Source organism: Toxotes jaculatrix, chromosome 14 (genome assembly GCF_017976425.1).
Source record: "Toxotes jaculatrix isolate fToxJac2 chromosome 14, fToxJac2.pri, whole genome shotgun sequence".
Lineage (NCBI taxonomy): Eukaryota > Metazoa > Chordata > Actinopteri > Toxotidae > Toxotes > Toxotes jaculatrix.
In genome coordinates, this window is record NC_054407.1 from 14027601 (window position 1) to 14051915 (window position 24315).

A 24315-nucleotide genomic window follows, 5' to 3' on the forward strand; every position below is an offset into this window, starting at 1 on the left:
CACGTTTGTGGCAGAATTCCATGAGTTTTCATATAGGAGTACTGACACCCGCCCACACGTCACTGACAAGCTACTGTGTTTGTCAGTGACGTGTGTTCACAGACAGAGGCAGCCTGGGCTCTTAGTTCTATAAAGGGATACCACGTTCATAGTCATGCAAGTAACACAGACGCCTACTGAAATATAATGAACTGAGCGCAGCATACAGTAGTCCTACACACATCCTACACAAGGCAAAATTGGTGTCAGTTTGAGGGTGATCCCTCCATGCCCAAAGGAAGAAGAGACTGAATCACTTCCGGCTGATTGGCTGTGGGATGAAGAGTTGCTGATGAGTGAAAAGCGCAAAGAACTGTCTGTGGACCTTTATTTGACACTTTTGTTGAATAGTACAAAACAGTACTGACAGCTATTTTTTGTTGAATGGGCGATAGATTAGTGCCCACTTGACAGAGAGTGGGCACTACTGCAAATGTTTTATCTTCAATAAAATGGACAATGTGTGAAAATCTCAATCAAAGGCAACTGTACTGACACACATCCAACAGATATCAGCAGTTCTGGTGGACTATGTAAAACAGACAATATGAAATATGGCGCAATAGTTTTTCATCCAGGCATATTGTGGTTCTGCCATATCTGATAGGTCATATTAAATGCAAGAGACAGGCAAATCCAAACACAGATACCTGAGACACACTGATTAAGAGAAGAGTTTTTAGTCCAAGAGTAGGAGGTGGAAAAATACATCCAACACTGTTTTTACACGCCGCTGAAGCATCAGAGCTCTTTTTTGCTGACATTCACATAAAATTGCATGTAAATTAGTTGTATATTGACTTAAAAAATATATAGAACCACTGACAAATTACAGCAAGAGTGTAGATATGTGAGCAAGAATGCTAATGACCTGTGGCTGTGTCTTTAAAAACAGTAGTAGAATGGTGGCCTGTCATAGAAATTAGAGCCTTATGGAAACAAAATCGAGAGCTCAACATTTGTATGTGAATCAAACATACTGAAAGCTGCTGGGATGACGAAATCTCTTGAAATTTTCTGTTTTAAAAATCTGTTTTTGAGAAATCTGCTGGCTTTGATTTGAAATAGTCAGTTTGCTCATATCCCTGTTGGCTTAATTTGCTGAGATTTTCACTTTCCAAAGTTTTGTGTTCTGCTTTCACAAGCAGAAGTGATGTACTGCTGTCGTGCTGTATGTTCAAAGCAACATAATCTTTAACAGTCTTTAAATAGATTCTAGGTTTGAGCATCATGGAGATGTTCAAACCAGGATTAATGATGGTGTTTTCGTCATTGCTGTGCTCATGCATCTGGTGGTATCAACAATGAATCACTAATGTCAGCTTGTTTTCAGTGTCATCAAAATCTTCTTTAATTTTGTCACAGTTAAGGCTCTGAAAAGATACATCTCCATCTTCTGATAAATGGTCAGGTACGTTTTTCCTCTAGTATGAGAACTATGTAAGTATAAGATAATGGAGTGGGGGCTGGCAGCAGTCTGCAAATGTGTGTAGGCTAATGTGAAACTATCCCACATCATCTGCCTCTGTTCTCTGGACCTGTTCCAGTGACGTAGATCCAAACTGTTGTTACTGTGGAAATAACATTTCAAGTAAGAGTGGGAGGAAGACTGCAGACAATTTTATCCTGTGGGGGTGTATGCTTTCTGCTACTACACTTTTTTCTGTCTCCCACTGTACTCACAACCTCTATATAGCAAGTTATTTGTGGACTAATGATAACACACAGTTACGAAAACTAATGTTTTGTTAAAAGCTCAAAGCCCAACATTTGGGATGCCAGTTTTGTGGTATCCGCAGGTATTTCCAGTAGGAATGGAAAGACATTTTATACATGTATATACACACGTATATACTTATATACACAGTATAATATAATATGTATTATAGTGTATTATAATATATGATGATATGTTTTGTATCCTTCAACCCTTTTTCACTTCAGACAACTTCATCTATTAATTTCCAGCATTGCCAGCAATGCAGTTTAACATTAGCTTTTCGGCAATCTCACTGCAATTTCTTCAGAAATTGCATTTTCTGTTTACTCATGTCTTTCCCTTGGATCTAAATGCAGATGCAACTTTAGTCACTGTTCCTGTTGAAACACTAGCCTGTTGAGCTTTTCTTTTTGCCAGTATTACTCAGTATTTTTACATTCCAGAGATTATGATTGGATGTTAATTGCTTAATTATACTATGTAGTGCACCTGTGTGGAAGCATTCTGCATTTGTTATGTTTCTCCTCTCATTTATTCAGGTTTTTCCTTTAATTTGTCACATACATATATATAGCTATAAAGATATATATGTATACACAGCACTTATCATTTATCCCACAAGAAAGTGTGAGTGGAAGAGGATGTGATTGGGGTATGCATGTGTGCATCCTACTTGGATGCACACATGGTTGGCATTCTCATCTGTTTTCTCACCTTTTCTTCCTTTTGCATTGGCTCTGCCTGACGCAGAGCACAAGGCAACACACACCAGTCAAAACTGGCTAGTTCTCTCTGCCATCTGGTGCTCTGTTCCCAATGTGGAAACTTGTTTTTTTCTGTGCAAGTATAGATCGCAGTACAGACTCTGTTCCATCTGTGGTCCCAGACGCTGAATTAGATGATGGAGGACAACAGCCATTTTCAGTGGATTATTTTTTGTGAATACTGTTTTGTTTCAACGATAAGGAATCACAGTATTGCAATACTAAAAGGTCAAAGACTGTTAACTGCTCTGTATGTTATTATTTTTCATACAGTATATCGCTTAGAATTTTATACATTTTGATAGCCCCATCCATACAAATCAAATGTGTTCAGAAGTTTCCCCATGGCTTTTTTCCAGTTATGACAGCATGAGACATTTTCACATTTATAGATAAATGCAAATGAAAACAAGAATTTGCATCTTGTGAAAAATGTGTAGTGATAATTTCTTTCTGCCGATTCTTTTCTATAAATGGCATCTCTGCCCAGAGCAGATGGTAAGACAGTGTCACAACACCTCTCTAAATGTGTGAATGGAGGTCAGTACAGTGTGAGATATATGTTAATTTCTCACTAGTGTGTCAGGATGAAAATAAGTATGGCTGGTTAAAGGCAAGATACAGTTTTCTTTTGGGGTCATGCTTTGTACCTCCTAGTTTACAGCTGGATCTTCTTTTTTGTCTGTGAAACACTTAATAATGCTTTAAAAAGTGCTATATAAACATATTTTTTTATTATGGAAGGAAAATGAGCGAGGGCTGCATGGCGGCTCAGTGGTTAGCAATGTCTTCTGGATCTGAATCCAACCATTTGAATTCCTTTCTGTCTGGAAAGTGGTTTTCATGTGTCTCCCTGTATCTCTGTGCATTTCCTCCAGGTTCTCTGTTTCCTCACACAGTCCAGAAATACATGTTAATTAGAGGTAAATAGGTGTGTGTAATATGGTTGTCTACATGGTGTTAGTCTTATGATAGACTAGCGACCTGTCCAGCGTGTTTTCCACCTCTCGCCTGTTGCGAGCTGGGAAACATTTCAGCCGCTCACGACTTTCACAATTCATGTTTTACATATCAGCAGTAGACCTTAAGCGTACTTAAACTGCAGTATAAATTTGCACTAAAAGCAGATTGTCAAAATAAAGGCACACAGCATGGCATTCTTCCAACTATTGCCACATTAGGTGTAGACCTTGCTATTTCTTTAAGAGAAGAGGAAAAAATAAATTGATATCACTGGCTACATAAATTTGACCAATGTTTATTCTGCATACTGAGAGCTGTTCAGAGTTATTCATTGTTTGCATGGGAATACAGCCAAAGTCCAAGTAAAAAAATATTGATAAAGTGAAATAAAAACATACAGTCTCCTTTAGTCTGAGCTCTCGGTATCAACCATGGGACTGTTTGTTGAAAAGCATTCCATTTCAGGTATTCACCTATGAATATAGTGAAAACAAAGAGCTCCCAGTAGGTCAGCAGGCATAAAAACAAGAACCTGGGAAGCCACTAAATTCAGTTTTTACTGGCTTTAGCTGAGTGAGAACACATGCACTAAGTAACAATGAGAACAAATAATAGGCTTGGTGTAGCAGCCACTTTACTGCAACACATTTCAGACTTGGCACTATTCTGCCACAATATGGGTATAAACACAACCACACATTATTAAACAGAGGGATGTCAAGCTCATAAATTCCACGACACATTATTAGATGGGATAATTGTAGTAATGAGTGTTGGCATCAGTCACTAAAGGTTTGTTACCAAAGGTAATTCATTAAATTTACCACTGAGAAGTGGTTTAACCAGAATTTGACATGGTTCCAAACCCAGCCACTAGGGGAGCACTTCTACTTCTGACAGACTCCTCTGAAGAACAGAATTCAAAACCATCCCAAATGTTGAGTTGTAGTGAGGAAATTGTTGTTATTGGACAAATGAACATTTCATGCATGTTGAGTTTTTATTGTCTGTTTTGCCATTGACCAATTAATCTGCAAGAACTGCAGTTTAAATATAGTGTATTTCCCAAAGGCCTTTCAACTTAGAGCTCAGAATTCAGTTCTGTGGGATCAAACTAGACTGGTCAGCCTTTGCTCCCCACTTTTGGCACCCATGACCTTGTCTCTGGTTCAGCGGTTGTCCTTCCTTGGACCATAGGTACACTATGGTACACTACATATGGGGAACACCCCACAAGACCTCCTGTTTTGGAGATCCTCTGACTCAGCCATATAGATTGGCCCTTGTTTAAGTCACTCAGATCCTTACATTTGCCCAGTGTTCCTGCTTCCAACACCTTAATTTCAATTTCATCAGGCTGCCTAAAATATTGAGATAATATGAGATAATCAGTGTTATTCACTTCACCTGTCAGTGGTTTTAATTGTGTATATACATGTGCATCCTACTTGTTTTGGATGCTACACATGGTTGGCATTCTCACCTGCTGTCTCACCTTTTCCTTTTGCATTGGCTCAGCCTGACGCACAGCACAAGGCAACACGCACCAGTCAAAACTGGCTAGTTCTCTCTGCCATCTGGTGCTCTGTTCCCAATGTGGAAACTTGTTTTTCTGTGCAAGCATAGATCGCAGTACAGACTCTGTTCCATCTGTGGTCCCAGACTCTGAATTAGATGATGAAGGAATCAAGACTTGTCTTGATTTTTCTGTGAATACTGTTTTGTTTCAGTGACAAAGAATCACAGTATTTTAATACTGAAACGTCAAAGACCACATCCGACATGACAAACAGCGCACACAAAAAGTGTTTTTGTTATTTTATATGCATCGCAACATATAATAGACGCAATGACACACAGAATGACATTGCAGCATTGCACTGATTTTTATGTAAGGATGACTGCAAATTAAATAATAGTCACGATCAAATACACCTTCTGTTATATCACATTTTTTTAGGAGTCAAGGAACTTTTATGCTTACGTGCATGCTTACGCACCAAACAGTTCACCCACATTGGTCACACACACACTTGTATAACCGTTTAGATAACAGTCGGCCGTCCTGAGCCTCTGAGAGCCAACCATCGGCATCGCTTCATTCACCGGCAGCTGCATCGTAGTGATTTGCTCTCGCCTCTCTCACGCCGGCGGAAGCCGTGGGTTTCCACGTGAAAGCGGTGACACCCTTATGTAAAACGACTGACGGCACTAGTGACCAGTCGCATCGCGGAGCGGCAGTTATCGTATCCTCCCCCGCGGAGGTAGGAAGCGGCGATTGGTCCAGAGCGCCGTGAGGCGGAGATGGGCAGCTCTCTGGACCAATGGACGCGGAGCTGGAGGAGGAGCTCAGGGTGGAGCTCGAAATGAGGTCACTGCCTCCGCTGGAGATCCAGGACAGAGTCCTGCTGTGTGTGGAAACCCGAACGAGAGAGAGCCGTGTGCCAGACCAACCTAGAACCGGCGGCACCAATCCTCTATCTGTAGACGGGATTCAACCACAAACACCTCCAAGGACAAGACTTCATTTCAGGGAGACACCGGGATCAGTAGAGGATCTGCCTTTTGTGAGGTTGGTAAAGTTTTACGTGTATGCCGGAGCTCTAGCGTGCAGTATCGATGTTGTACGTTTTACAAGGTGTAAAATGAAGATAACGCCGCCTTTAACGAGCTCTGCTCTGAATCTGTGAAATGCGGTATGAGCGTGAAAGTTGCATAACTGTGTCAGTGTGAGGGTCAATCCCGGTCAGTAGACTACAGTAGACTCCAGCAGGCCACCAGCCCTGCCCACATGACAGCGGGGACGCGAGTCCATCCGTGAGGGAATAACCTTTAACAGCTGTAGGCTGAAATACTACAGGTGATCTGCGCTATAAGGAACTGAGATTCATATAAATATGCCTTATGCAGTAAAGCGTATGACGGAGTTGTTAGAGCTGTGAGAGATGACTCTGGTCACGGTGGAGATCAAAGTCGCATATGGTGCATTGTAGAAGTGCTTTCTGGTGTCACTGTCACATGAAAACTCCGGCATAACGCCTTACATAAAGAGTGTACTGCAGCAGCACATGGCACAAGTTCACATGCAGCACCGATTAGAGAATTTGCGATATGTGAGCCATGGTTTTCCCCGAAGAGACTGTTGTCATGCTCTGATGCTTGAGTCAGGCGGTTAGTGGTGTTGTCTCTGCTATGAAGAAAAAAACCTTACATAAAGGACACACTGCCAATTGGAAGCATTCATTCATTACTAACACTCAGTATTAAGGAGGAGCTTAGGATAAACAATGATGTTTGCACTATTAATGCTGAAGTGAGCAGTAAGGAAGAGTTTCCTTTTTGTGAAAGCGTACTTTTACTGCATATCATATGTTTGAGACAACCTCACAGGGAAACTGGCAAGATGACTAAGTGCAAGCAAAGTTACAGATTATATTCCTCATGCTGTATGTCCAAAAATCTATTTTTAGCCTGATGACACAAGGCATATTTTACTTTTTGTAGAGAGATTTAAAAATGGAGGCAAGATAATTTTCTCAACCTGTGCAGCACGGTCAAGGTCATCTGAAAGCATGAATATCCCCCTAAAACTGGAGATACAAGGTTTTTACCAGCCCCCCCCCCCAAAAAAAAAACATGGAAAATTGAATTTCTGTGTCAAAGACCATTGTCCAGCACCATAGAGTGTATCAGCAGCAAGTCTGATGTAGTGAGAGACATATTCAGCTTTCCTTTTGTGACTGGAAAGGGAGGAGAAAAGGAGACTGACGCATGTAAGGCTGCCGAGGGAGAAGTCATTTAGACCTTTTTATCTACTGTTGCAGGCGGTGGAAGGTTTGGCATCCCGCCAAATACAAATTTCCCTGCCCACAGTTGCAGCCCAAGAGGAGGCACTTGAAAATCACTTACTGTCAGGGAAACTTTATTCAAGGGCTGAATGGGTTTGTGTGGGATATATCTTTTCCTGTCAGTCTGCTTTAGGTTTATGTGGAGTTCTCTAACTGAACTCAGGTGGTCTGGGAATTGGGGAGAAAAATGGCAGATTTAATCCTCACTCTGTAATGGGACAGTTCCTTCTCAGTCTGAACATGAAGGTCTCTGTCCTTTTTTTTAGCCACTAGGAAAATGGATAAAGCCTTAAGTGGTCTTGGAAGGTGCAGTACAGTGTGTAGAGTGCAGTGTGCATCTTATCCATTATGCCTATTTAAGATTTCATTGAAGATAGATGTAGGTCAGCAAATGAGAAAACAAGCCACAGAGCAACCACAGTCATGTCTTCACATGAAAGGGCATGTGTAATTCAAAGTTCACATGCTAGCTTTGATTTCAGCGATATCTCAGAACTTATGTAAAGTTCCCCTGAAAACTGAGTCCATTGTATTGACAATAAGCTGCTGAAACCAAAAATTAACACATTCATTTGAGCATGGACAGAAGAATTTAACTGTTTTGAATGAAAATAAAATCTTGTGTCTCGTCCCATCATAGCTACCTAACATGATTCATTTTTTTTTCTCTTTTTTCTCTTACTGGCTGGAACCAGTGCTTTTTGCAAATTGTATCTACAACATTGCAAGGTTAAATTGTCTGGGTATGGTTGAGGCTTCAGTCCTTAATAAACGTTTTCTTTAGAAAAAGCGTATCTGTCTGTTTCTTACATGACTTTACAATTCCACGTAGATTTGGATATTTCTTGTACTTGTCACTTGTGGCAGTGATTGAGGACAATAACAACTTGGAAAATAGGGATGAGACAGATGAAGATCACAGACTGTGTCCATCAGTCTAAGAAAACTGTGTTCACCACTGCGGCGGTGGCTAGACCTAGGACCTTTTACAAATACTGTCAAATTTTAATTTACAACCTTGATTACAATCTTAGCTCTAATGGTTAAAGGCCCTTTCTGAATGGAGTGTTCCATCTTTTTACGATGAAAAAATTATTTCTTTTAAATTATCTCTCTTTAAGTCTCCTAACATTTGGAAAGGCCAAGTGAGCAACATGTTCCCAGCAGGCCCTTGAACGATGATTGCATTAAAATGACTGAAAGAGCACAAGCAGAGTAATATATAACCTGTAATTGTGTTATGTTTCTCTTCTTGCCTTGTTAGCCACCTGTTCCTCCATGTACCTACCTCATTGTAGGATGTAACTGCTTCTTGGACATGCTACCAGCCACTGTGCACTTTGACAGGAAGAGCATCCTAACCGACATGTAAAAGCATCACAGCCTGTATTTATGGGTCATGCAAAACCAGTGAACGTTAGTGACGTAAAAGTGGAATTACAGCAATAGCCCATGCAGAAGAAGAGAAGAGTATGCATGAAGCTCTCTGTGTTGTAACTCAGTTTAAAATGATGACTTGTATTCTTAGTGGAGACACAGGAACTTTGTGCTGCTCTTATCTCCGCTTCCTTTCCCTGCGGCAGCTCAACAGGACAAATAGATTTAGTTAATGACAGAAAAAAAACTGAATCACAGATGTCAAAGTAACATCAGGTAACCCCTACTGTAGAGATAGATTGCACACTTATAGACTCTTATCAAAAGTACTAAACAGGTTGTTTACAAAAGATAAATGTTCAGTCTTAAACATTGTTAATGACTTTCATTGGATACTGTTTATTGACTGTTCTTGTTAATTATCTTTTAAGCCAGTGAGCCTGTGCTCTGTCTCGGGTAAGATTGCTGTTTCTGTAAACACAGAAATGAAGTGGGTCTGTATAATAAATCATCTCATACATTTTTCAGTGTTGCTAGAGTAAATATTTTATTGTTCATTCTTAGCAACGGAACATCGTGTACCATGCAAGGTCAAATAAGCCGTACCTGTTGGTCTTCAGCTTCAGTTCAAGTTTTTTTTGGCTTTTATTGGTTTGAAACAATGCTACCAAAACAAAAAGAAGCAAATACAATCTTCAAAGTAACAGTTTTACTGTGTGTCACCAGATAAAATTCAATAAAAATCTGTGTACAGTAGATTTGAGGCAGCAATGCAGCCTTGTGACAGATTCACAAGAGACACAGATGTTGTCCATCCATGACAATCCTGGCACAAAAAGTCATTGGCTTACTCTCAACATTTCGTTGATGGGTGATGGCCAAAGTGAAGAATATTTCTCAGGGTTGAGGAGGAGGTGTATCTCTATGTACGCTTGCCCTGTTTAAATTGCTAATTGAATGAGTATCTGGTCACTGTCTGTCTCAGTATTTTATCTTTGAGAGTTAATTTCCTCAGCTGATACTTTCTCTTGTGGACTGGGTAGTCTTGGTTAAATAGCAGCATTACCATAGGATCCATGTTTAGAAAGTCTAAGTCTTTCTATTGGTATTAAGCTAACATTTGACATCATAATGAGGTGAATGTCTATCGTTAACTGTAATTTGTAACTGGTGTGAACTCTTGGACTAAACATTGGGCACATTGGCAGTCAGCTCTTTAACTCTGGACCAGACTTTGAGTAGTAGTCACTTCCTCTGCAGCAGTACCCGCCAAAAAACTTATCTGTGCAGCAAAAAAAATGTTGGCTCAGTAAAATCTCCCAGTTAGACATTCCACTGTGTAATAGAAGACTTTCGATGAAGGGGATTTTTATCTTGTTCTGCAGAAATTAACTTTATCACAAAACTGATCTCAAGTGTTGCACTTTGTGCAGAAGATTTCCAAACTCATTGCTCCAATTAGCTTACCAAGCTCACTTAGGTCCTCTTAAGTGTCTTGGTAGTGTTGTCACCATATGCTGACCCAATTCACACAGAAGCAGGAATGATAAAACCCTACTTTGTGGTAGGTCAGTGAGCTCACTGTTCACTGCCATCTCGCACAGGGCCACCAGATAAGTTAATTATTAACAGACAAATTTCACTGCAGTCATTTTTCCGTAAGATTTTGGCAAAGTCACAACCATTGTTAATGTTGTGTAATTCATGACTTACTCTGAGTTCCAGGTGTTAATGGTCATCACCTGCACGTAGGCACTTAAAGTGTCTATTTAAGTGATCAGCTTTTGCTTGTGAGTAGAATCTGTATAATTTGGCCTGTGTTCTTTTGTGTCTTTTAAAGTAAATACAGACAAAAAGGGAAAGAGGAAGGGATATCCCCCTGTTGAACTGAAGCCCTGAACCTATTGATCAGGTATGCCATAAATAGCAATTAGGGGAGGGTCCAAGATCACATGATCTTTAATACTTTAAAGGTCAATAAAAACGTTCTTCAAAATCAAACAAGAATTTTGACAAATCCCTTAATAAGGAGAGACAATACATTTAGGCCTACATTTGTCAAGGCTTTTTGCATCATCATCAACTTCAGTTCCAAATCTGCAGGCTGAATCTGAATCTTTTAGAATCCTTTATCAAATCAAGTAATTTGTTTGGTGGGTAATGAAGCAATCTCTTAAAAAGTTTGTCTCTACTCTGACAGTCATTAACCCTGAGTTTGCTTTTTACTCGAGGGCTGTTCCCTTATCATTCAGGTAATATCAATTAAATAAACACTGATGTTTTCCATGCACAAAGCTCTTACCGTTACCTGAAGGCAAACTCATTGTTGCACTGCACTGAGAATCTGACAGGTCACTGAATTCTGTGTAACACCGGTGGGAAGCTGAAGTTGAGCACTCTCCCTTCTTATGTTATCAAAAAAGTTCTTCTTTAACATGTTGGACAGTAGATAGTAGATAGCCCCCTGCGCTGTGAGAACCTTCCTGCAAATATTGCATTTTGCAGTTGTTTCACTGACTTCAAACCGTTTAAGCAGGTCCATCATGTTTGCTGTTACATGTTTGTATACGTCATCTGTAGTGTAAGAAAGAGGCAAATTGAGACTAACTAAAGAGAGAACACTTAATGTATGTGGGTATTTCACCAACTTACCAACTGCATCCAAAGTAGAACCAGCTACTGGGACGCAACCCTAGTTTTGAAGCAGCCGCTGCCTTTCGAGCATTACATCCAGACGCATTGTACACGCAGTCTAACTCACATCTTTCAACATATCATTAGCAAATGAACAGCCAACGTGCGTAACACTCTGTAAAGCCTACGTAACAAATGCTTGTGCTTGTACGGGCTTGACACTCAAGACTGACTTGGTGAAGGAACACATATACACATCTCCATAGAGCTCTCGTGAATTAAGGAGGGCACAGAGCTGTGTGTGTCTTCAAAGTAGAAAATAGAAATCTTTCCATTGCAGGGCAGAGAGATAGGCATGCCAGCACCTAGTCAAGTTATCCCTGGAAAACAGCCAGGCTTGAGGTTATACTTGGACACTTGTACAGGGGACACTATGGCTTTCATGTGACCTTAACTTGTTGCCCAGAAACAGGATTATGTGAGTGATAACGTTTTTTTTCCCTCTTTACTCTAAATCTCAAGTTGAACTTAATTAATAGGTCAGACCAATGTTTGTAGAATTCACTTTGATGACTTTATTGCAAAGATGTCAAGAATAAAATACAAAAGTGCTTCACAGAGAAACAATCATACAAACACAGGGTTGCACTACATCATTATGGTATAATTACCATAATTCATTCTCATTATGGGCTAAAGCAGCCTAAGTTACCTTTTCATTTCAGTCAGTTGGTCCTGCATTTTTAGTACATGTAACTCACAAAATGGTTCATGCCAGACATGTTGTACTTCAACTGTCTTCAGTCTGTCTCTCATTTTCTTCCATTTCTCTTTAGTTTGTTGTTTAGCTTGTGCTTACATGACAGTTCTGACACTGTTGTAATGTCTTGTTCTGTATGATCTGTTGAAAGTTGCCTTCTCTGATTATGGATACCTCCCAGTAGTGGTAGAAGTTGGTTAAAAAAAAAAAGACCAGTGCAACCTCCATAGTATGGACATAATTCAAGTTTCAAAAGTCAGACAATGAGCAAAAAATGTTAATTTTCAAATTGTGTGGGATGACGGAATACACTGTGACATATACCGTTACCATTCGTGCTTCATATTATACCATCATATAAATTTTAGGTCATACCACCCAGCCCAACATTCCAGTTTTCCTTGTGTTTATTCCAAACATGCCACTATTGATGCTCCTGAATATTTAACACATCACCTCAAGTAACCAGAGGATATTAACTAGAGAAGACCTATACAACACTGGGTGGTGTGAACAGACAGTTCTGTATTTCTCCTTCCCATTCTGCTGAAGTCGGAGATGAGATGACAGATAGATGACGCTGGTGCCGTACAGGGCAGTGTGTTTAAAACCCTGGCTGAGGCCACAGAAAACAGGGCTAGATGTTGGCTATCAACCTGTGGTGGCATTCAGATAAATGCTGTCTGGTGTTTTATGTGTTCCAGAGTGGATTGATCCTTTGAAAGGGCTGTAAGGCTCAGATGGAACAGACCCGCTGTTCTTAAAGGCCACACTGTCTGTACCAGTGAACCTTTTCACTGTACATCAGAGAAACACCTGCAGGAGTCTTCAGAGGTCAGGGGTTAAACCCTGCTCTGTGCTCTGATATCGCACCAGACAAAAGACAGAAAGACACTTTAAGGAGCATTGGTGCAGCATTGATTTGTCTCTTTGAAACATTTTTGAACTGTGTGTGTGTGTGTGTGTGTGTGTGTGTGTGTGTAGAAGCTTGTGTGCAAATGTATGATGCAAATGAATTACTGTATTATTGTTTTGAAGAACATTGACCGTGTTTTTGCATGTTTTGACTAATGTGATATAAACCATCAATACTTTCCATATTGCTGACCATTTTATAAAGTATACTATAAAGTTCATGTCAGTGTGGCATTAAAATGCTCTTGAGACTGAGACTTAAAACTTGAAATTTATTTGACATAGGTTATTTGTTTCAGTCAACATTTTGATACCTGCAGAGACAGAGTTGTGTTGTCACCATGTGGTTATGAAGCCAAAAGGATGCATGCATTTGTAGTTAGCAGAACTTTTTTATTTTCTCTTGTAAACCAATTAACCAGGGTAATTATCTGTCACAGGATTCTATCATATATCCACTCTATCACAAGATTTTTAAATATTTAAATTGCATAACCTGCAGTGTGTCATGGTTACTTTATTAACAATTACTACTGTATGATCTCCCTCTCTCAACAGATCACTCGGCTTTGTCCCCTATTCCTTGCAGTGACACCCTTGTGAAAATGGGGTGATTGCTTTCTTTCATCATCCAGTTAACTAACCTTGAGCAAGCCCAGGGCGGCACACCTCCTGATGTCAGAAGATTCAGACTCCAAGCCCTATCGCTTCCCGGTTCTGGAGGACCAGGATGGAGCCTCAGGCAGCAGAGCGTCCAGCTCATGCAGCTCTGTGCCAAGGGGGGCCTCAGGGTGCAGCTCCATGGCACAGCTGCACAGGATGGGTGGCTATAGCCAAGGTGGGCCTGATCTAGGCCTCCCCTCAGAGGGCAGCGACAGCAGCGGCCAGGACCCTCCCGCTTCCCCGCACAATCATCGCAAGAACACCCGCTCCCGCTCGCTTCCGGAGGAGGACGTGGAGATGAAGAGCAGTGGTTCTAGTGGGAGTGGTACCGAATCCCATGGCAATGAAAGCCACGGCAACGAGAGTCATGGCAACGAGAGTCACGGTCATGACTCATCGGGCAGCTCCAATGGCAACAGCAAAGATTCCGCTCTGCTGGAATCTTCTGAAAGCAACAAGAGGTCAGTAGCGTTTGTGGGAATGATGACGCCATTAGTTGGCCTGAAATTTTTTCTGGCATGCTCACTGTGATTGCAAGTGTAAAGAAAAAAGAGAGAGACTGGAGTGGAGAGCTGTTGTTTTTGTTAGCACCTATGCTGTGCATGAATCCTCCCTGTATCCAGTGATATTGGGTTGGTCAGCAGTCTAACCCTCTTGGATGACAATAAATCAAATATTGTTTTCCTTTTCTGGATAAAAATCTCCTGATCCAAACAATTCCAAAACTCTGGTGAAGAGGACAGTCAGAATGAATAGTCAGCAGCAGGAGTTATTAACTGGTGTCAAGACCAAAGGTTACTCTTTAAAACAGTTTATGTGGCTTACAGGAAAACAATTTTGTAAACTAAGTACTGTCCTGTTTGTGGTTAAAATAGCTGCATAAAAACAGGTTAGACAGTTAGTCTTCTCATTTTCATAAAAACTGACGTCTCCTAGGTTTAAGACGTGAAAAATGTCCACCGCAGTCTGGTCATAATGACAGCAGCTATCAGCGTCGGATGTGTTTGTCAGAGCTGACTGATGTCTGGATATGAATGAGCCAAGGCTTCAGTGACGGCCATTGAACTCTTTGGCAGGAAGTGCATTTGAAACATAAATGAATCCACTTCATTGGGGTTTTTTTTACCATGAGAGTTTCCCCTCAAAGCTAAAAATGTGAACAGAGATTGATTTGAATAATAGCTTTTAAATTATATTGCTTTCAATGACACTCTTCCTGCCAGCTGAGCGAGTGACATTAAAGCAAACCTGTCCAATTTGCATGTTGTTCGTCATAACATTTTATTTTGGGACTTATGCCAAATCAGGACAAATTGAACATCATTTAATTTCTGGACAGTTGACTTCACTAAACCAGATTATCAGGCAAGCTCATGTTACATACAGGTGACTCACGTTTTGCTGCTAGTAGAGACAGTTGGTGGTGTTTTGTTTTTTTTGGCAATTTGTAGCATGGTTGATACAAAAATATTCATCTTGGTGAAAGTCTGCAACATGGCAAACATTATCTGATGTTTTCTGATATATGTAGGTTCAGAGGCACCATAAACTGTAAACCAGACATTAATTTACTCAGGGACACTGAATGGTTGGTGTCAGATGTGGTGAGTAAAGCAGCTTCAGCCTACATCCTGTCTCACTGTGCTGAACCAGTTTTGTGTTTTGTGTCTTGTGTCAAGGCCGAGTTTAATTCTACTTTTACAAAGAAGTATTGGTATTTAGATAAGACCATGTTCTGACTGGTTGTAGTAGCAGAACCTGTTGATCATTAGTGGATAAGTTTGTCTTTGCCCCCTTTCAGTATTTTGTCGGCTTGTCTAAAGCTGAAACAGTTTGTCAATTAATTGATCAGGTGATAACCCAAACTTACTTGGAAACTATTTAGAAAATTGATCAATGGTTTCAGTCATTTTTCATGAAAAAAAAAGTCAAATATTTACTGAATGAATCCAGCTTATCAAATATGAGGATTGGCTGCTTTTCTTCATATCATACATGTTTTTTTCATTATTTTCTGACATTTTAGAGACAATACAATTCAAAAATTAATAGAAAAAATAATTGCCAGATAGATGAATAATGACATTAGTTGAAGTCAGTCTTTTTTTCACAGTAGTATCTAGTATCTCAGAATTTAAAGGGTCACTGATTTGAATTCAACACTGGTACAGGGCTACAGTACAGTACTGTTACAAAGAACTGGTGTCGTGTTTTCTGTGGCAATATGTTTACAGACACATTCTGATGTTCCACTTTTCTAAAGAGTCTCAAGTGCACCACATAAGTATAGTGAGTGAGTGAGGGGATAAAGTTCGCTTGATTTACTCTTCTCAGTGAGAGCTAAATTTCATCTAGTGTCTAGTGTCATATAGTCTAGCTGTGCAACACAAATTTCACTTTACTGAACTTGGAATAATCCTTGTTGAGCTTGTTGAGCCAACTTGTTTGAGAACTTGTAGATGTTAGTAACTCTAAAGTGTAGTTGTACATCACGTAACTCTACTACAGACAAAGGAATTTACTTGAATAACAAGTACAAAACATTTCCAGAACTCCTAATTGTTGTCTGGACATGCCTACGGTATGACCAAAAATGGGATCTTGGGCAGTGGAAAAAATAAAAAGACTGTTGTAGGAAGACTGCATTGATGTCATCTGGGACTCTTGAGGCTGGAGGCTGGCTTTCTCTTAATGCCAGATGGGTTGTGTCACGCTCTCCAGGTCCTCATTATTGCCACGGCAACACAGTGTTTGTCTCTGTTGATTTCTGGGCGGAGTGAGCAGAGTTGCGTGCTTTCACGTTCTTTTTCTCTCACTCCCATCCCTGCAGCTCTTACCTCACTTGATCTTTTGAATCCAGATCTTTTTTTTCTCAAAACCACTCCCTCTTCCTGTCTGTATAGTACATCACACACACATCTCAAACACACCCCAGTTCCCTCCCTCGTCTGCCGACGGGGATCACTTTAACTACTTTCTTTTCGTCTCTCAGCCCTCCCTCTATTCGGTTGAACTTCTAACCTTTTGTACCCATTTTTTTATAAACCACTCCCTCAATGGCGCCTGTGGCCAAAAACCATAGCATCTGCCATAAGCACCATTTCCTCATGTGTATGTGGGGGAGAGAGCGCGAGAATGTGGTTGATTTAGTGTCAGAACAATGTAGGCTAATATGCCTCAGAAACAATCCCAATTTTGGACAGTGTGATTGAGCATAAATGTAAAACACAAAATAAACATTTTCATAGTTATTATCACCAAAAGACCTTTTGGTCACAGCAGACATTTTGACTTGTCATAGCAAGAAAAGCACGCTTGTAACTAATAACATTAATAACGGATCAGTTCCATTTATTGTCCCAGTGAGCGAGCATACATAATACCAGAGCCCCGGAACTGGTTACCTTAACACACCACAGTCATTATTCACATCATTAATTACAGCTGTGCTTTTCCTGCTATGACGTCAACGTATCTGCTGTGAAAAAAGACCTATAATACACCTTATAGTGTGTTTGGGGGATTACAAAAATAATTTAAAAGCATTGTGGATGGAAACAAACAAATTAATAATGAAATACTCTTTGTACAACCATTGCCTGGTTGCCGCGCCGGTTGTTTTTGTGACAGAAAGACATCTTGGCTAGCATTTGCCAAGTGCGGGAGAGCAGAACATTCTGTGTTCTGATGAGACCAGAATTGGGCTGTATTTGGTGTAAACTCTTGATAACGGACACACAGCATCCCCCTCCATAAAGCATGGTGGTTGCAGCATCATGCTGATGGAATACTTCTGTGCAGCATGTATATGATTATTGCACAATACTGAGAAATCTGTAGTAAAATCTGCTGTGGTCTGCAGGAGGAATGCGACTTGGGGTCATTTGCCAACAAGACAACAACACGAAAGATAAAGCAAAAGTTACGCAGCAGTGGCTTTGTAACAACACTAGCAGAGTCCAGACCTTAGCTTACTTCAAAATTTGTGGCAGTACTTGAAAGTTCCTGCTAACTCACAGTCTCCATATAACTTGACAGAGCTTGTGCGGTTTCATACTTAGAAACTGATAGCTCAGTGTATTTTGTAAAATTAGGTCCCTGGTTGTGCTTGGAGAGGCTATTTGTAACTGTTGTGTCTATACTAAGTCATTTAATCCTGTTATTTATAGCAACATGTTGTATCTGAAAGGTGAGTCACTGTCTGTGGAGAGCTGATGATTTCAATGTGCACTGATAAGCTTGTAGGTTAATACAGTGGGCCACATACACACAAACCTGACCTTCACTGTGCACTATTGGGATTTCAGAGGCTAGATTATGCAGACTTTACTGGCAAATGAACCAATGCCTTGCTAAATGTGTAACATAAATGTTTTGAACAAATAAACTGTTGACCTGAGCCTGTTTCTCTACTAGAACTTAGACGTGCTTGTCAAGGCCAGTGTCAAGGTTTCTTTTGTAGTCAAATAAGAAAAGCTTCATGTCCATGTGCTTCAGAGTGAAAATAATTGTAACATAACATATCATTGTCAGAAAACTTATTAAAAAATAAAAAACTGAGCTTATTTTATAGGCTCAGTCGGTGAATATTGAGGGATTTAAGATACTCTACTAAAAATACTATTTTATCCAAAAGAAAACAATCTTTCATACACGTTTAGTTTGCATGTATTGTTCTGAGATTTACTCTAAATTCTTTTTTTTTTTTAGACATTTTTAGTTTGTTTATACTTGTCATACAGAATGGAAAAACACACCAGACTTTTTGCCCACTGGAGCTTCCCTTTGCCGTTTTCATATGCAGTAGATTCACTGTGTTATTCATGTCTCTTCTGTGTAATAAGAGCCTGATGCACACAACTGATGTGGTAAGAGGACAAATGTTCAGTGGAAGGTTTTTAGTTAAACAAAGCCACCATGCCCTGATCTTCACCTTGAGCAGAAACACATGCAGCACAGAACAGAAACTAAATCAGAAACTCCTCTGCCTCTTTTGGCAACTTGTTTCCACGACAGACCGACTTACTACTACGTTGCAAATTAGCCTACTGAGCACTAATACATGTTCAGTCTGTCCAGTCTATAGCCAACTGTTGCATTGTAGAGTACTGAGGGCTATATTTGATAGAATTAATTACCTGTTTGTGCTTGGAGAGGCTATTTGTAAAGGTGTTTTTTATTCTTAGCCTGATAAGCGGGTTATTCATAGTAACCTGTGTTGTAGCTCAGGTGAAGAGCTCAGAGACTCAGACAGCTGTTAATAGTCTTTAGGTAAGCTTGCCAGCTGATACAGTGGACTCACACACTCAGATATTTCACTGGACTGTCTGTATTTTTGTAGGAGTCCAGCTATCACATGGCCTTGAATTAAATTGGATGAAACTGTGGGTGGTGTCTTGTGTGTTTCAGTTAGTTAATTTCCTAGAACTTTTTGATTGCTGATGCTGCCCACTCCCCTGGTGCCAAGCACGCTGTGCAAACCAGTTTGTTGTTCACCTCAGTGTTGTCAGTGATAGGGTTGGGAGTGCTGCTCAAAATTATTACACAGCTCTGGGGCAAGACAAACTTTAACTTTTAGTTTTTCCCAGAATTAATTATTGTTATATCATTATTTATGTTTGTACTTTACTTTTTGCATTGACAGGAAATGATGTAATACATCTGTCAAGCCGCAATTTTTTTTTCCCTGTGTGGGACAGTAATGTACATCAGCAGCCAACTCAAAGTAGAAGCTAAAACAGAAACTCCTCCAGCTTTGGTAACACATGTCCACAGAGGGTGGCACACAGACTTACTACCACAGAGTGAATTAGCCTACTGTGGTGAAGGGTTTCACACTAATACAGGTTCAGTCTGTCCAGTCTAAAACCAGCTGCTGCTCTCTAGAGTACTGAGGGCTATATTTGATAGAATTAGATACCTGCTTGTGCTTGGAGAGGCTATTTGTAAAGGTGTATTCTATTCTTAGCCACTTAAGCAGGTTATTCATAGTAACCTGTGTTGTAGCTCAGGTGAGTCAATGTCTCTGAGAGCTGCTGATTTTAGTGTATTAGTGCAACGTTAAGCTTGTAGGTTAATGCAGTGGATTACACACACACACACACACTCTTTAGCTGCATGCAGGCCTTGTTCTGTTTCCACTAATGACACATGTTTTTAACAGACCTACAGATTCAGAAACGGGGCATGAGAAAGATACAGAACATGTAAAGTTTGACAAAAGTATGCTAACTCAAGGTCCACTTCCTGAGGATCTCACGGTCTTTCTCTCAAGTTTTCTCAGTTGTCATCACATGACCTAAGTTTGGAATTTCAGTCATGTGATAACGGGTTTTGGGGCCATGGTAGTGGTTATCATGACGCAAGGAAGTTATGACAACCAAGCAAACACCACCTGCAGAAGAAGACTCTGGAACTGTTTTTTTAACGCATACTCAATTCTATTTGGTGGAACGAGTAATTCATATATTTTTTTAGCCTAAATACTCCCAGTCTGTGTCACTGAAAAGTAGGGGGCACAGAATCAGACACAGGCCCAGGAACAAACTCTCGACCCCAGAATTTCCAGCAGCACCCCTGCTCCCAGTTGTATTTAGGTGTGTAATTCTTATTGTATTAGCGATCTGCTGCTGTGAACCCTTTGAGCTACAGATATACTTAAGGTCTGCTTCACTGAAAGGTAGGGGGCCCAGAATCAGACACAGGCCCAGGAACAAACACTCGACCCCACAATTTCCAGCAGCACCCCTGCTCCCAGTTGTATTTAGGTGTGTAATTCTTATTGTATTAGCGATCTCCTGCTGTGAACCCTCTGAGCTACAGATATACTTAAGGTCCTCGAGGAGGTGAGACTGACCTCAGACTTGGAGTGTGGTTTCTTTTATTGCCTGGCTCCTAAATGAGAGGTGAAGCTCCATCCTCACTCTTCCTGATTCTTTTCCACAAAAGCAGAAATCAGCTGATCTTTTTTAGGCCCACATTAACAACACCCCATATTGTGAAACTGAATATACTTTTTTTTTTCCCTTTTTTTTTTTTATTACTGCCCTTTTTTTTTTAGTATTTTCCGGTAACTTAGCAACTCAGGTCTCTCAGCGGGGTGAGAAACATATGCATGTATGAAATGTTTGAAATTTGTGCTTCAGAAATATCAGAAAATCATGGCAACATTTTTGTACCTGTCAGTCTACTGTTTGATATGTACCTTCGATTTTGTGAGGGGGGATTTTAAATCAGTTTGACTAAATCAGAGGAAGTTGTGTGTCTGGACCTCTCTGTTTGTGTGTCTCTTTGAGGTGATTTAAGTAAATTTTTATCTCTGCTTTGTTGCAAAATGTTCACTTGTCCTTGTATTTCCCACAGCTCAAACTCCCACAGTCCATCTCCTCCTGGCAGTTCAAATGCTTTCAGTCTGCTGAGCTCAGAGCAGGACAACCCCTCGACCAGCGGTTGCAGGTTAGTGCAGTGACCACTGAATTGAATACTCTCAGAGGGCAGTGGTCTCAGTCTTAGCTTATCATCAGTGCTGCTTTACAAAAATAATACATGGTAATTTATCTGCTATTTCCTTTATTTAATCCCTTTTTCCTTGTTACAATATCTGACTTGCCACTGCACATGTGTGTCTTTATGCAACTTGCAGTAGTCAGGAGTCCGCCAAAGCCAAGACCCAGAAGGAGGTGATTAAAACACTGAAAGAACTGAAGCTTCACCTGCCTGCTGAGAAGAGACACAATAACAAGTCCTCCACGCTGAACACCCTCAAATATGCACTGCGCTGTGTCAAACAGGTGGAAGGTAAAGTGCACTCAGCATCACTCTTCTCTGTGCTTCTTGTATGTTACTATAAACCTTGTAGTATGTTCCTATTCACAGTTTGGATGTAGATATTTTTAAATTTAAACTGTATCTGTATTTTTTATGAGACACTCATGAGTAAATGCATAAATGTAGCCGTTTGTTTCACGAGAATGTCTTGGCAGTTAGTGATGAAGCAATAAAAGAAAAGCAATAAAGACATAATTTGAGCAGGAGGGAACATTTCTGTAGGCATTTCTATGGGTAATGGTCCGTAAAGGCTTAATTCTACCCTGCCTAAATGTTTACACATGTAATGGGTGGGCAGAGGTTCAACAATACAGTTGTCAGCTTGGTTGTTAAAGAAAATGACGCAACACTGAGACATTTGTCATGATTAAAAAATGTCTGTGATTTCTGTATGAGTGTGACCCATGTTCACCATTGTTTTCATAAAACTATCGGTTTCCACATATCATCTTTGACAAGTCATTGTGTCTGTTTTTGCAGCCAATGAGGAGTATTACCAGCTTCTGATGATCAATGACTGTCAACCTTCAGGCCTGGATGTATCTTCCTATACAATAGAAGAAATAGACAGTATTACTTCTGAATACACCCTCAAAAACAATGTGAGTTACTGGATTATTTTCACAATCTCATTGCTATTTAAGTTCTTTATAGCTGTATATACCAATGAATGATTTGACCAGTCAGTAAATGCACTTCTGCTTTCAAACAGTTAATTGATGTTTTGTCAGATCTGTTTAATCACTGAAGAAATAAATTTATTTTGTTTGTGCGACTGGGTACAAGTTTTTTTCATTCATCCCACAATTTGGATTTTGTGTCTTCTACAGGACATTTTTGCAGTGGCAGTGTCCCTCATCACAGGAAGGATCGTCTACATTTCTGATCAGGCTGCCTCCATCCTCAACTGCAAAAGAGACGTGTTCAAGAACACCAAGTTTGTGGAGTTCCTTACACCGCAGGATGTTAGTGTGTTTTACAGCTTCACGACGCCTTACCGGCTGCCCTCCTGGAGCATGTGCACTGGAGCAGGTAAAAAAACTACACAGCTCTTGCTGACACTATCTCAGGTATCCCACTGAGGGCATCTTGGGTCATAATTGTGTTTATGAGAATAACAAGTCAAGTCAGTTTTACTTACATGGCACAAATTTATCTGTCTACAACAGAGGACACCCTCTATCCTTAGACCCTCAATTCATATAAGAAACAAAAGGTGAAAACTCTCAAGTAGAGAGATTCTCAGTAGATGTTATATGTTACAAAGTATAATAGCTGTGAAAATATGGAGAAACAGAGCAAAAAAAGTGGGAAAATAATGTCTATGAAGAACATTTATCAGAGGGGTCATCAGGCAGCTTCCAGATACTGCCAAGCAATAACACCTGGACCACAGTGCCTCCAAACAGAGATAAGAGGGTCTTGTTACTCCGTTTCTTCTGTCTTTGTACTTTGTATACACAAGAAAGGGTATAGGAGATGTAAAAAGGACTGAGATTTTGGACAGCACAGCCTGCCATCAAAAAGTTCAGGTCAACCTGACCTCAGTCATTCATAAAACTGAACATATATGGCCCTTTCAGCTAGGAAAGCTACTGTCTGCAGAACAAATTATGTCTTTATATCATGTTGAAATTATAGCTTAATAACACTGTGATTGTAGGTACGGATGGCCAAGATTATTGACTTTTCTGATTTTCTGTGTATGTTTCAGCACCTCAGAAAGCTCATCATATCCTCTCCAGTTTAACTAATAATGGCCAGACTGACTTGTTGCTCTGTTGCCATAAATCATTTTTACACACAAGACCCAGAGTTGAAGTTTTTCTGTTGTCATTTGTCCCCCCATAACCCTGGACACAAATAAAGAACTCAGCTCTGTGTAAATTCATTGCATTTAAGTGCAGAGCTGTGCCCCTAAATAATGTTTTTTGATGGAATTAATCAAAACCCAATCGCCTGTGGAAACTGAGACACCAACTAGCATTCGGCTGGATCGTGTTGCTTTTGAATATAAATTAGATCTTTTTTTCCCCCCCTTTTCAGAGTCATCTCCACCTGACTGCATGCAGGAGAAATCCTTCTTCTGTCGTATCAGGTGAGTGGGTGTTGGTTCAAACGCGACGTCGGGCCATCTGCTGCTCGTACCTGTTTGTGTTTTTTATTCATACTTTCATTCCACTCTAGATGCTTTTCAATTAGTTTGTGACATCACAAGCGAGTAAACTACAATTGGATACTTTTTCCAGGCCACCGTTATACATATAGGCAGACAGGCACACACACATTTAAAACACACACACACACACCTTACTGTATTTATTCACTTCACTTTATTTTTTTCATTACACACTTTAAATCTGATCTTAGTGGTCGTCTGATATACAAACGACTGATCTTTGCAAAAACATCCTCACACTTGAGATCCCAAACTTAAGTAAATTCTTAAAATTTAAGAATGAACACATCAACATTTACTCACTCATTAATTGTACTCAGATATAAATGGGAAAATGGCTACATAGCGCCCCCATGTGTTCAGAATCCATGAACCTTGATTGAGGGTGTTTGTGAAAACTTGAATGGAACAGAGCACCCTTATTTTATTTGGTTTAATTTAATTCTTCTTCTCTTTAATTTACAGTGGTGGTAGGGATTGTGAGGGTGACCTGCAGTACTATCCGTTCCGCATGACACCCTACCTGATGAAGGTCCAAGACACAGTACATGCGGAAGACCAGTTCTGCTGCCTCCTCCTGGCTGAGAGGGTTCACTCTGGTTATGATGGTAAGAACCTGACCCCAG

At 40.2% G+C, this 24315-nt stretch overlaps 1 protein-coding gene across 5 annotated transcripts in view; it reads left to right on the forward strand.

Annotated features, from left to right (window-relative positions):
* The first annotated feature begins 5906 nt into the window (after nt 1-5906).
* Nucleotides 5907-24315, forward strand: part of per2 (period circadian clock 2) — a 29785-nt gene continuing 11376 nt past the window's right edge. For all 5 annotated transcript variants that reach the window (XM_041054475.1, XM_041054477.1, XM_041054478.1 and 2 more), the window contains exons 1-8: nt 5907-6058; nt 13579-14144; nt 21046-21138; nt 21326-21480; nt 21991-22112; nt 22341-22542; nt 23557-23608; nt 24155-24297. In XM_041054475.1, coding sequence (XP_040910409.1) covers nt 13696-14144; nt 21046-21138; nt 21326-21480; nt 21991-22112; nt 22341-22542; nt 23557-23608; nt 24155-24297 — 1216 coding nt within the window. In that variant the 5' untranslated portion in view covers nt 5907-6058; nt 13579-13695. The remainder of the gene's footprint in view (nt 6059-13578; nt 14145-21045; nt 21139-21325; nt 21481-21990; nt 22113-22340; nt 22543-23556; nt 23609-24154; nt 24298-24315) is intronic.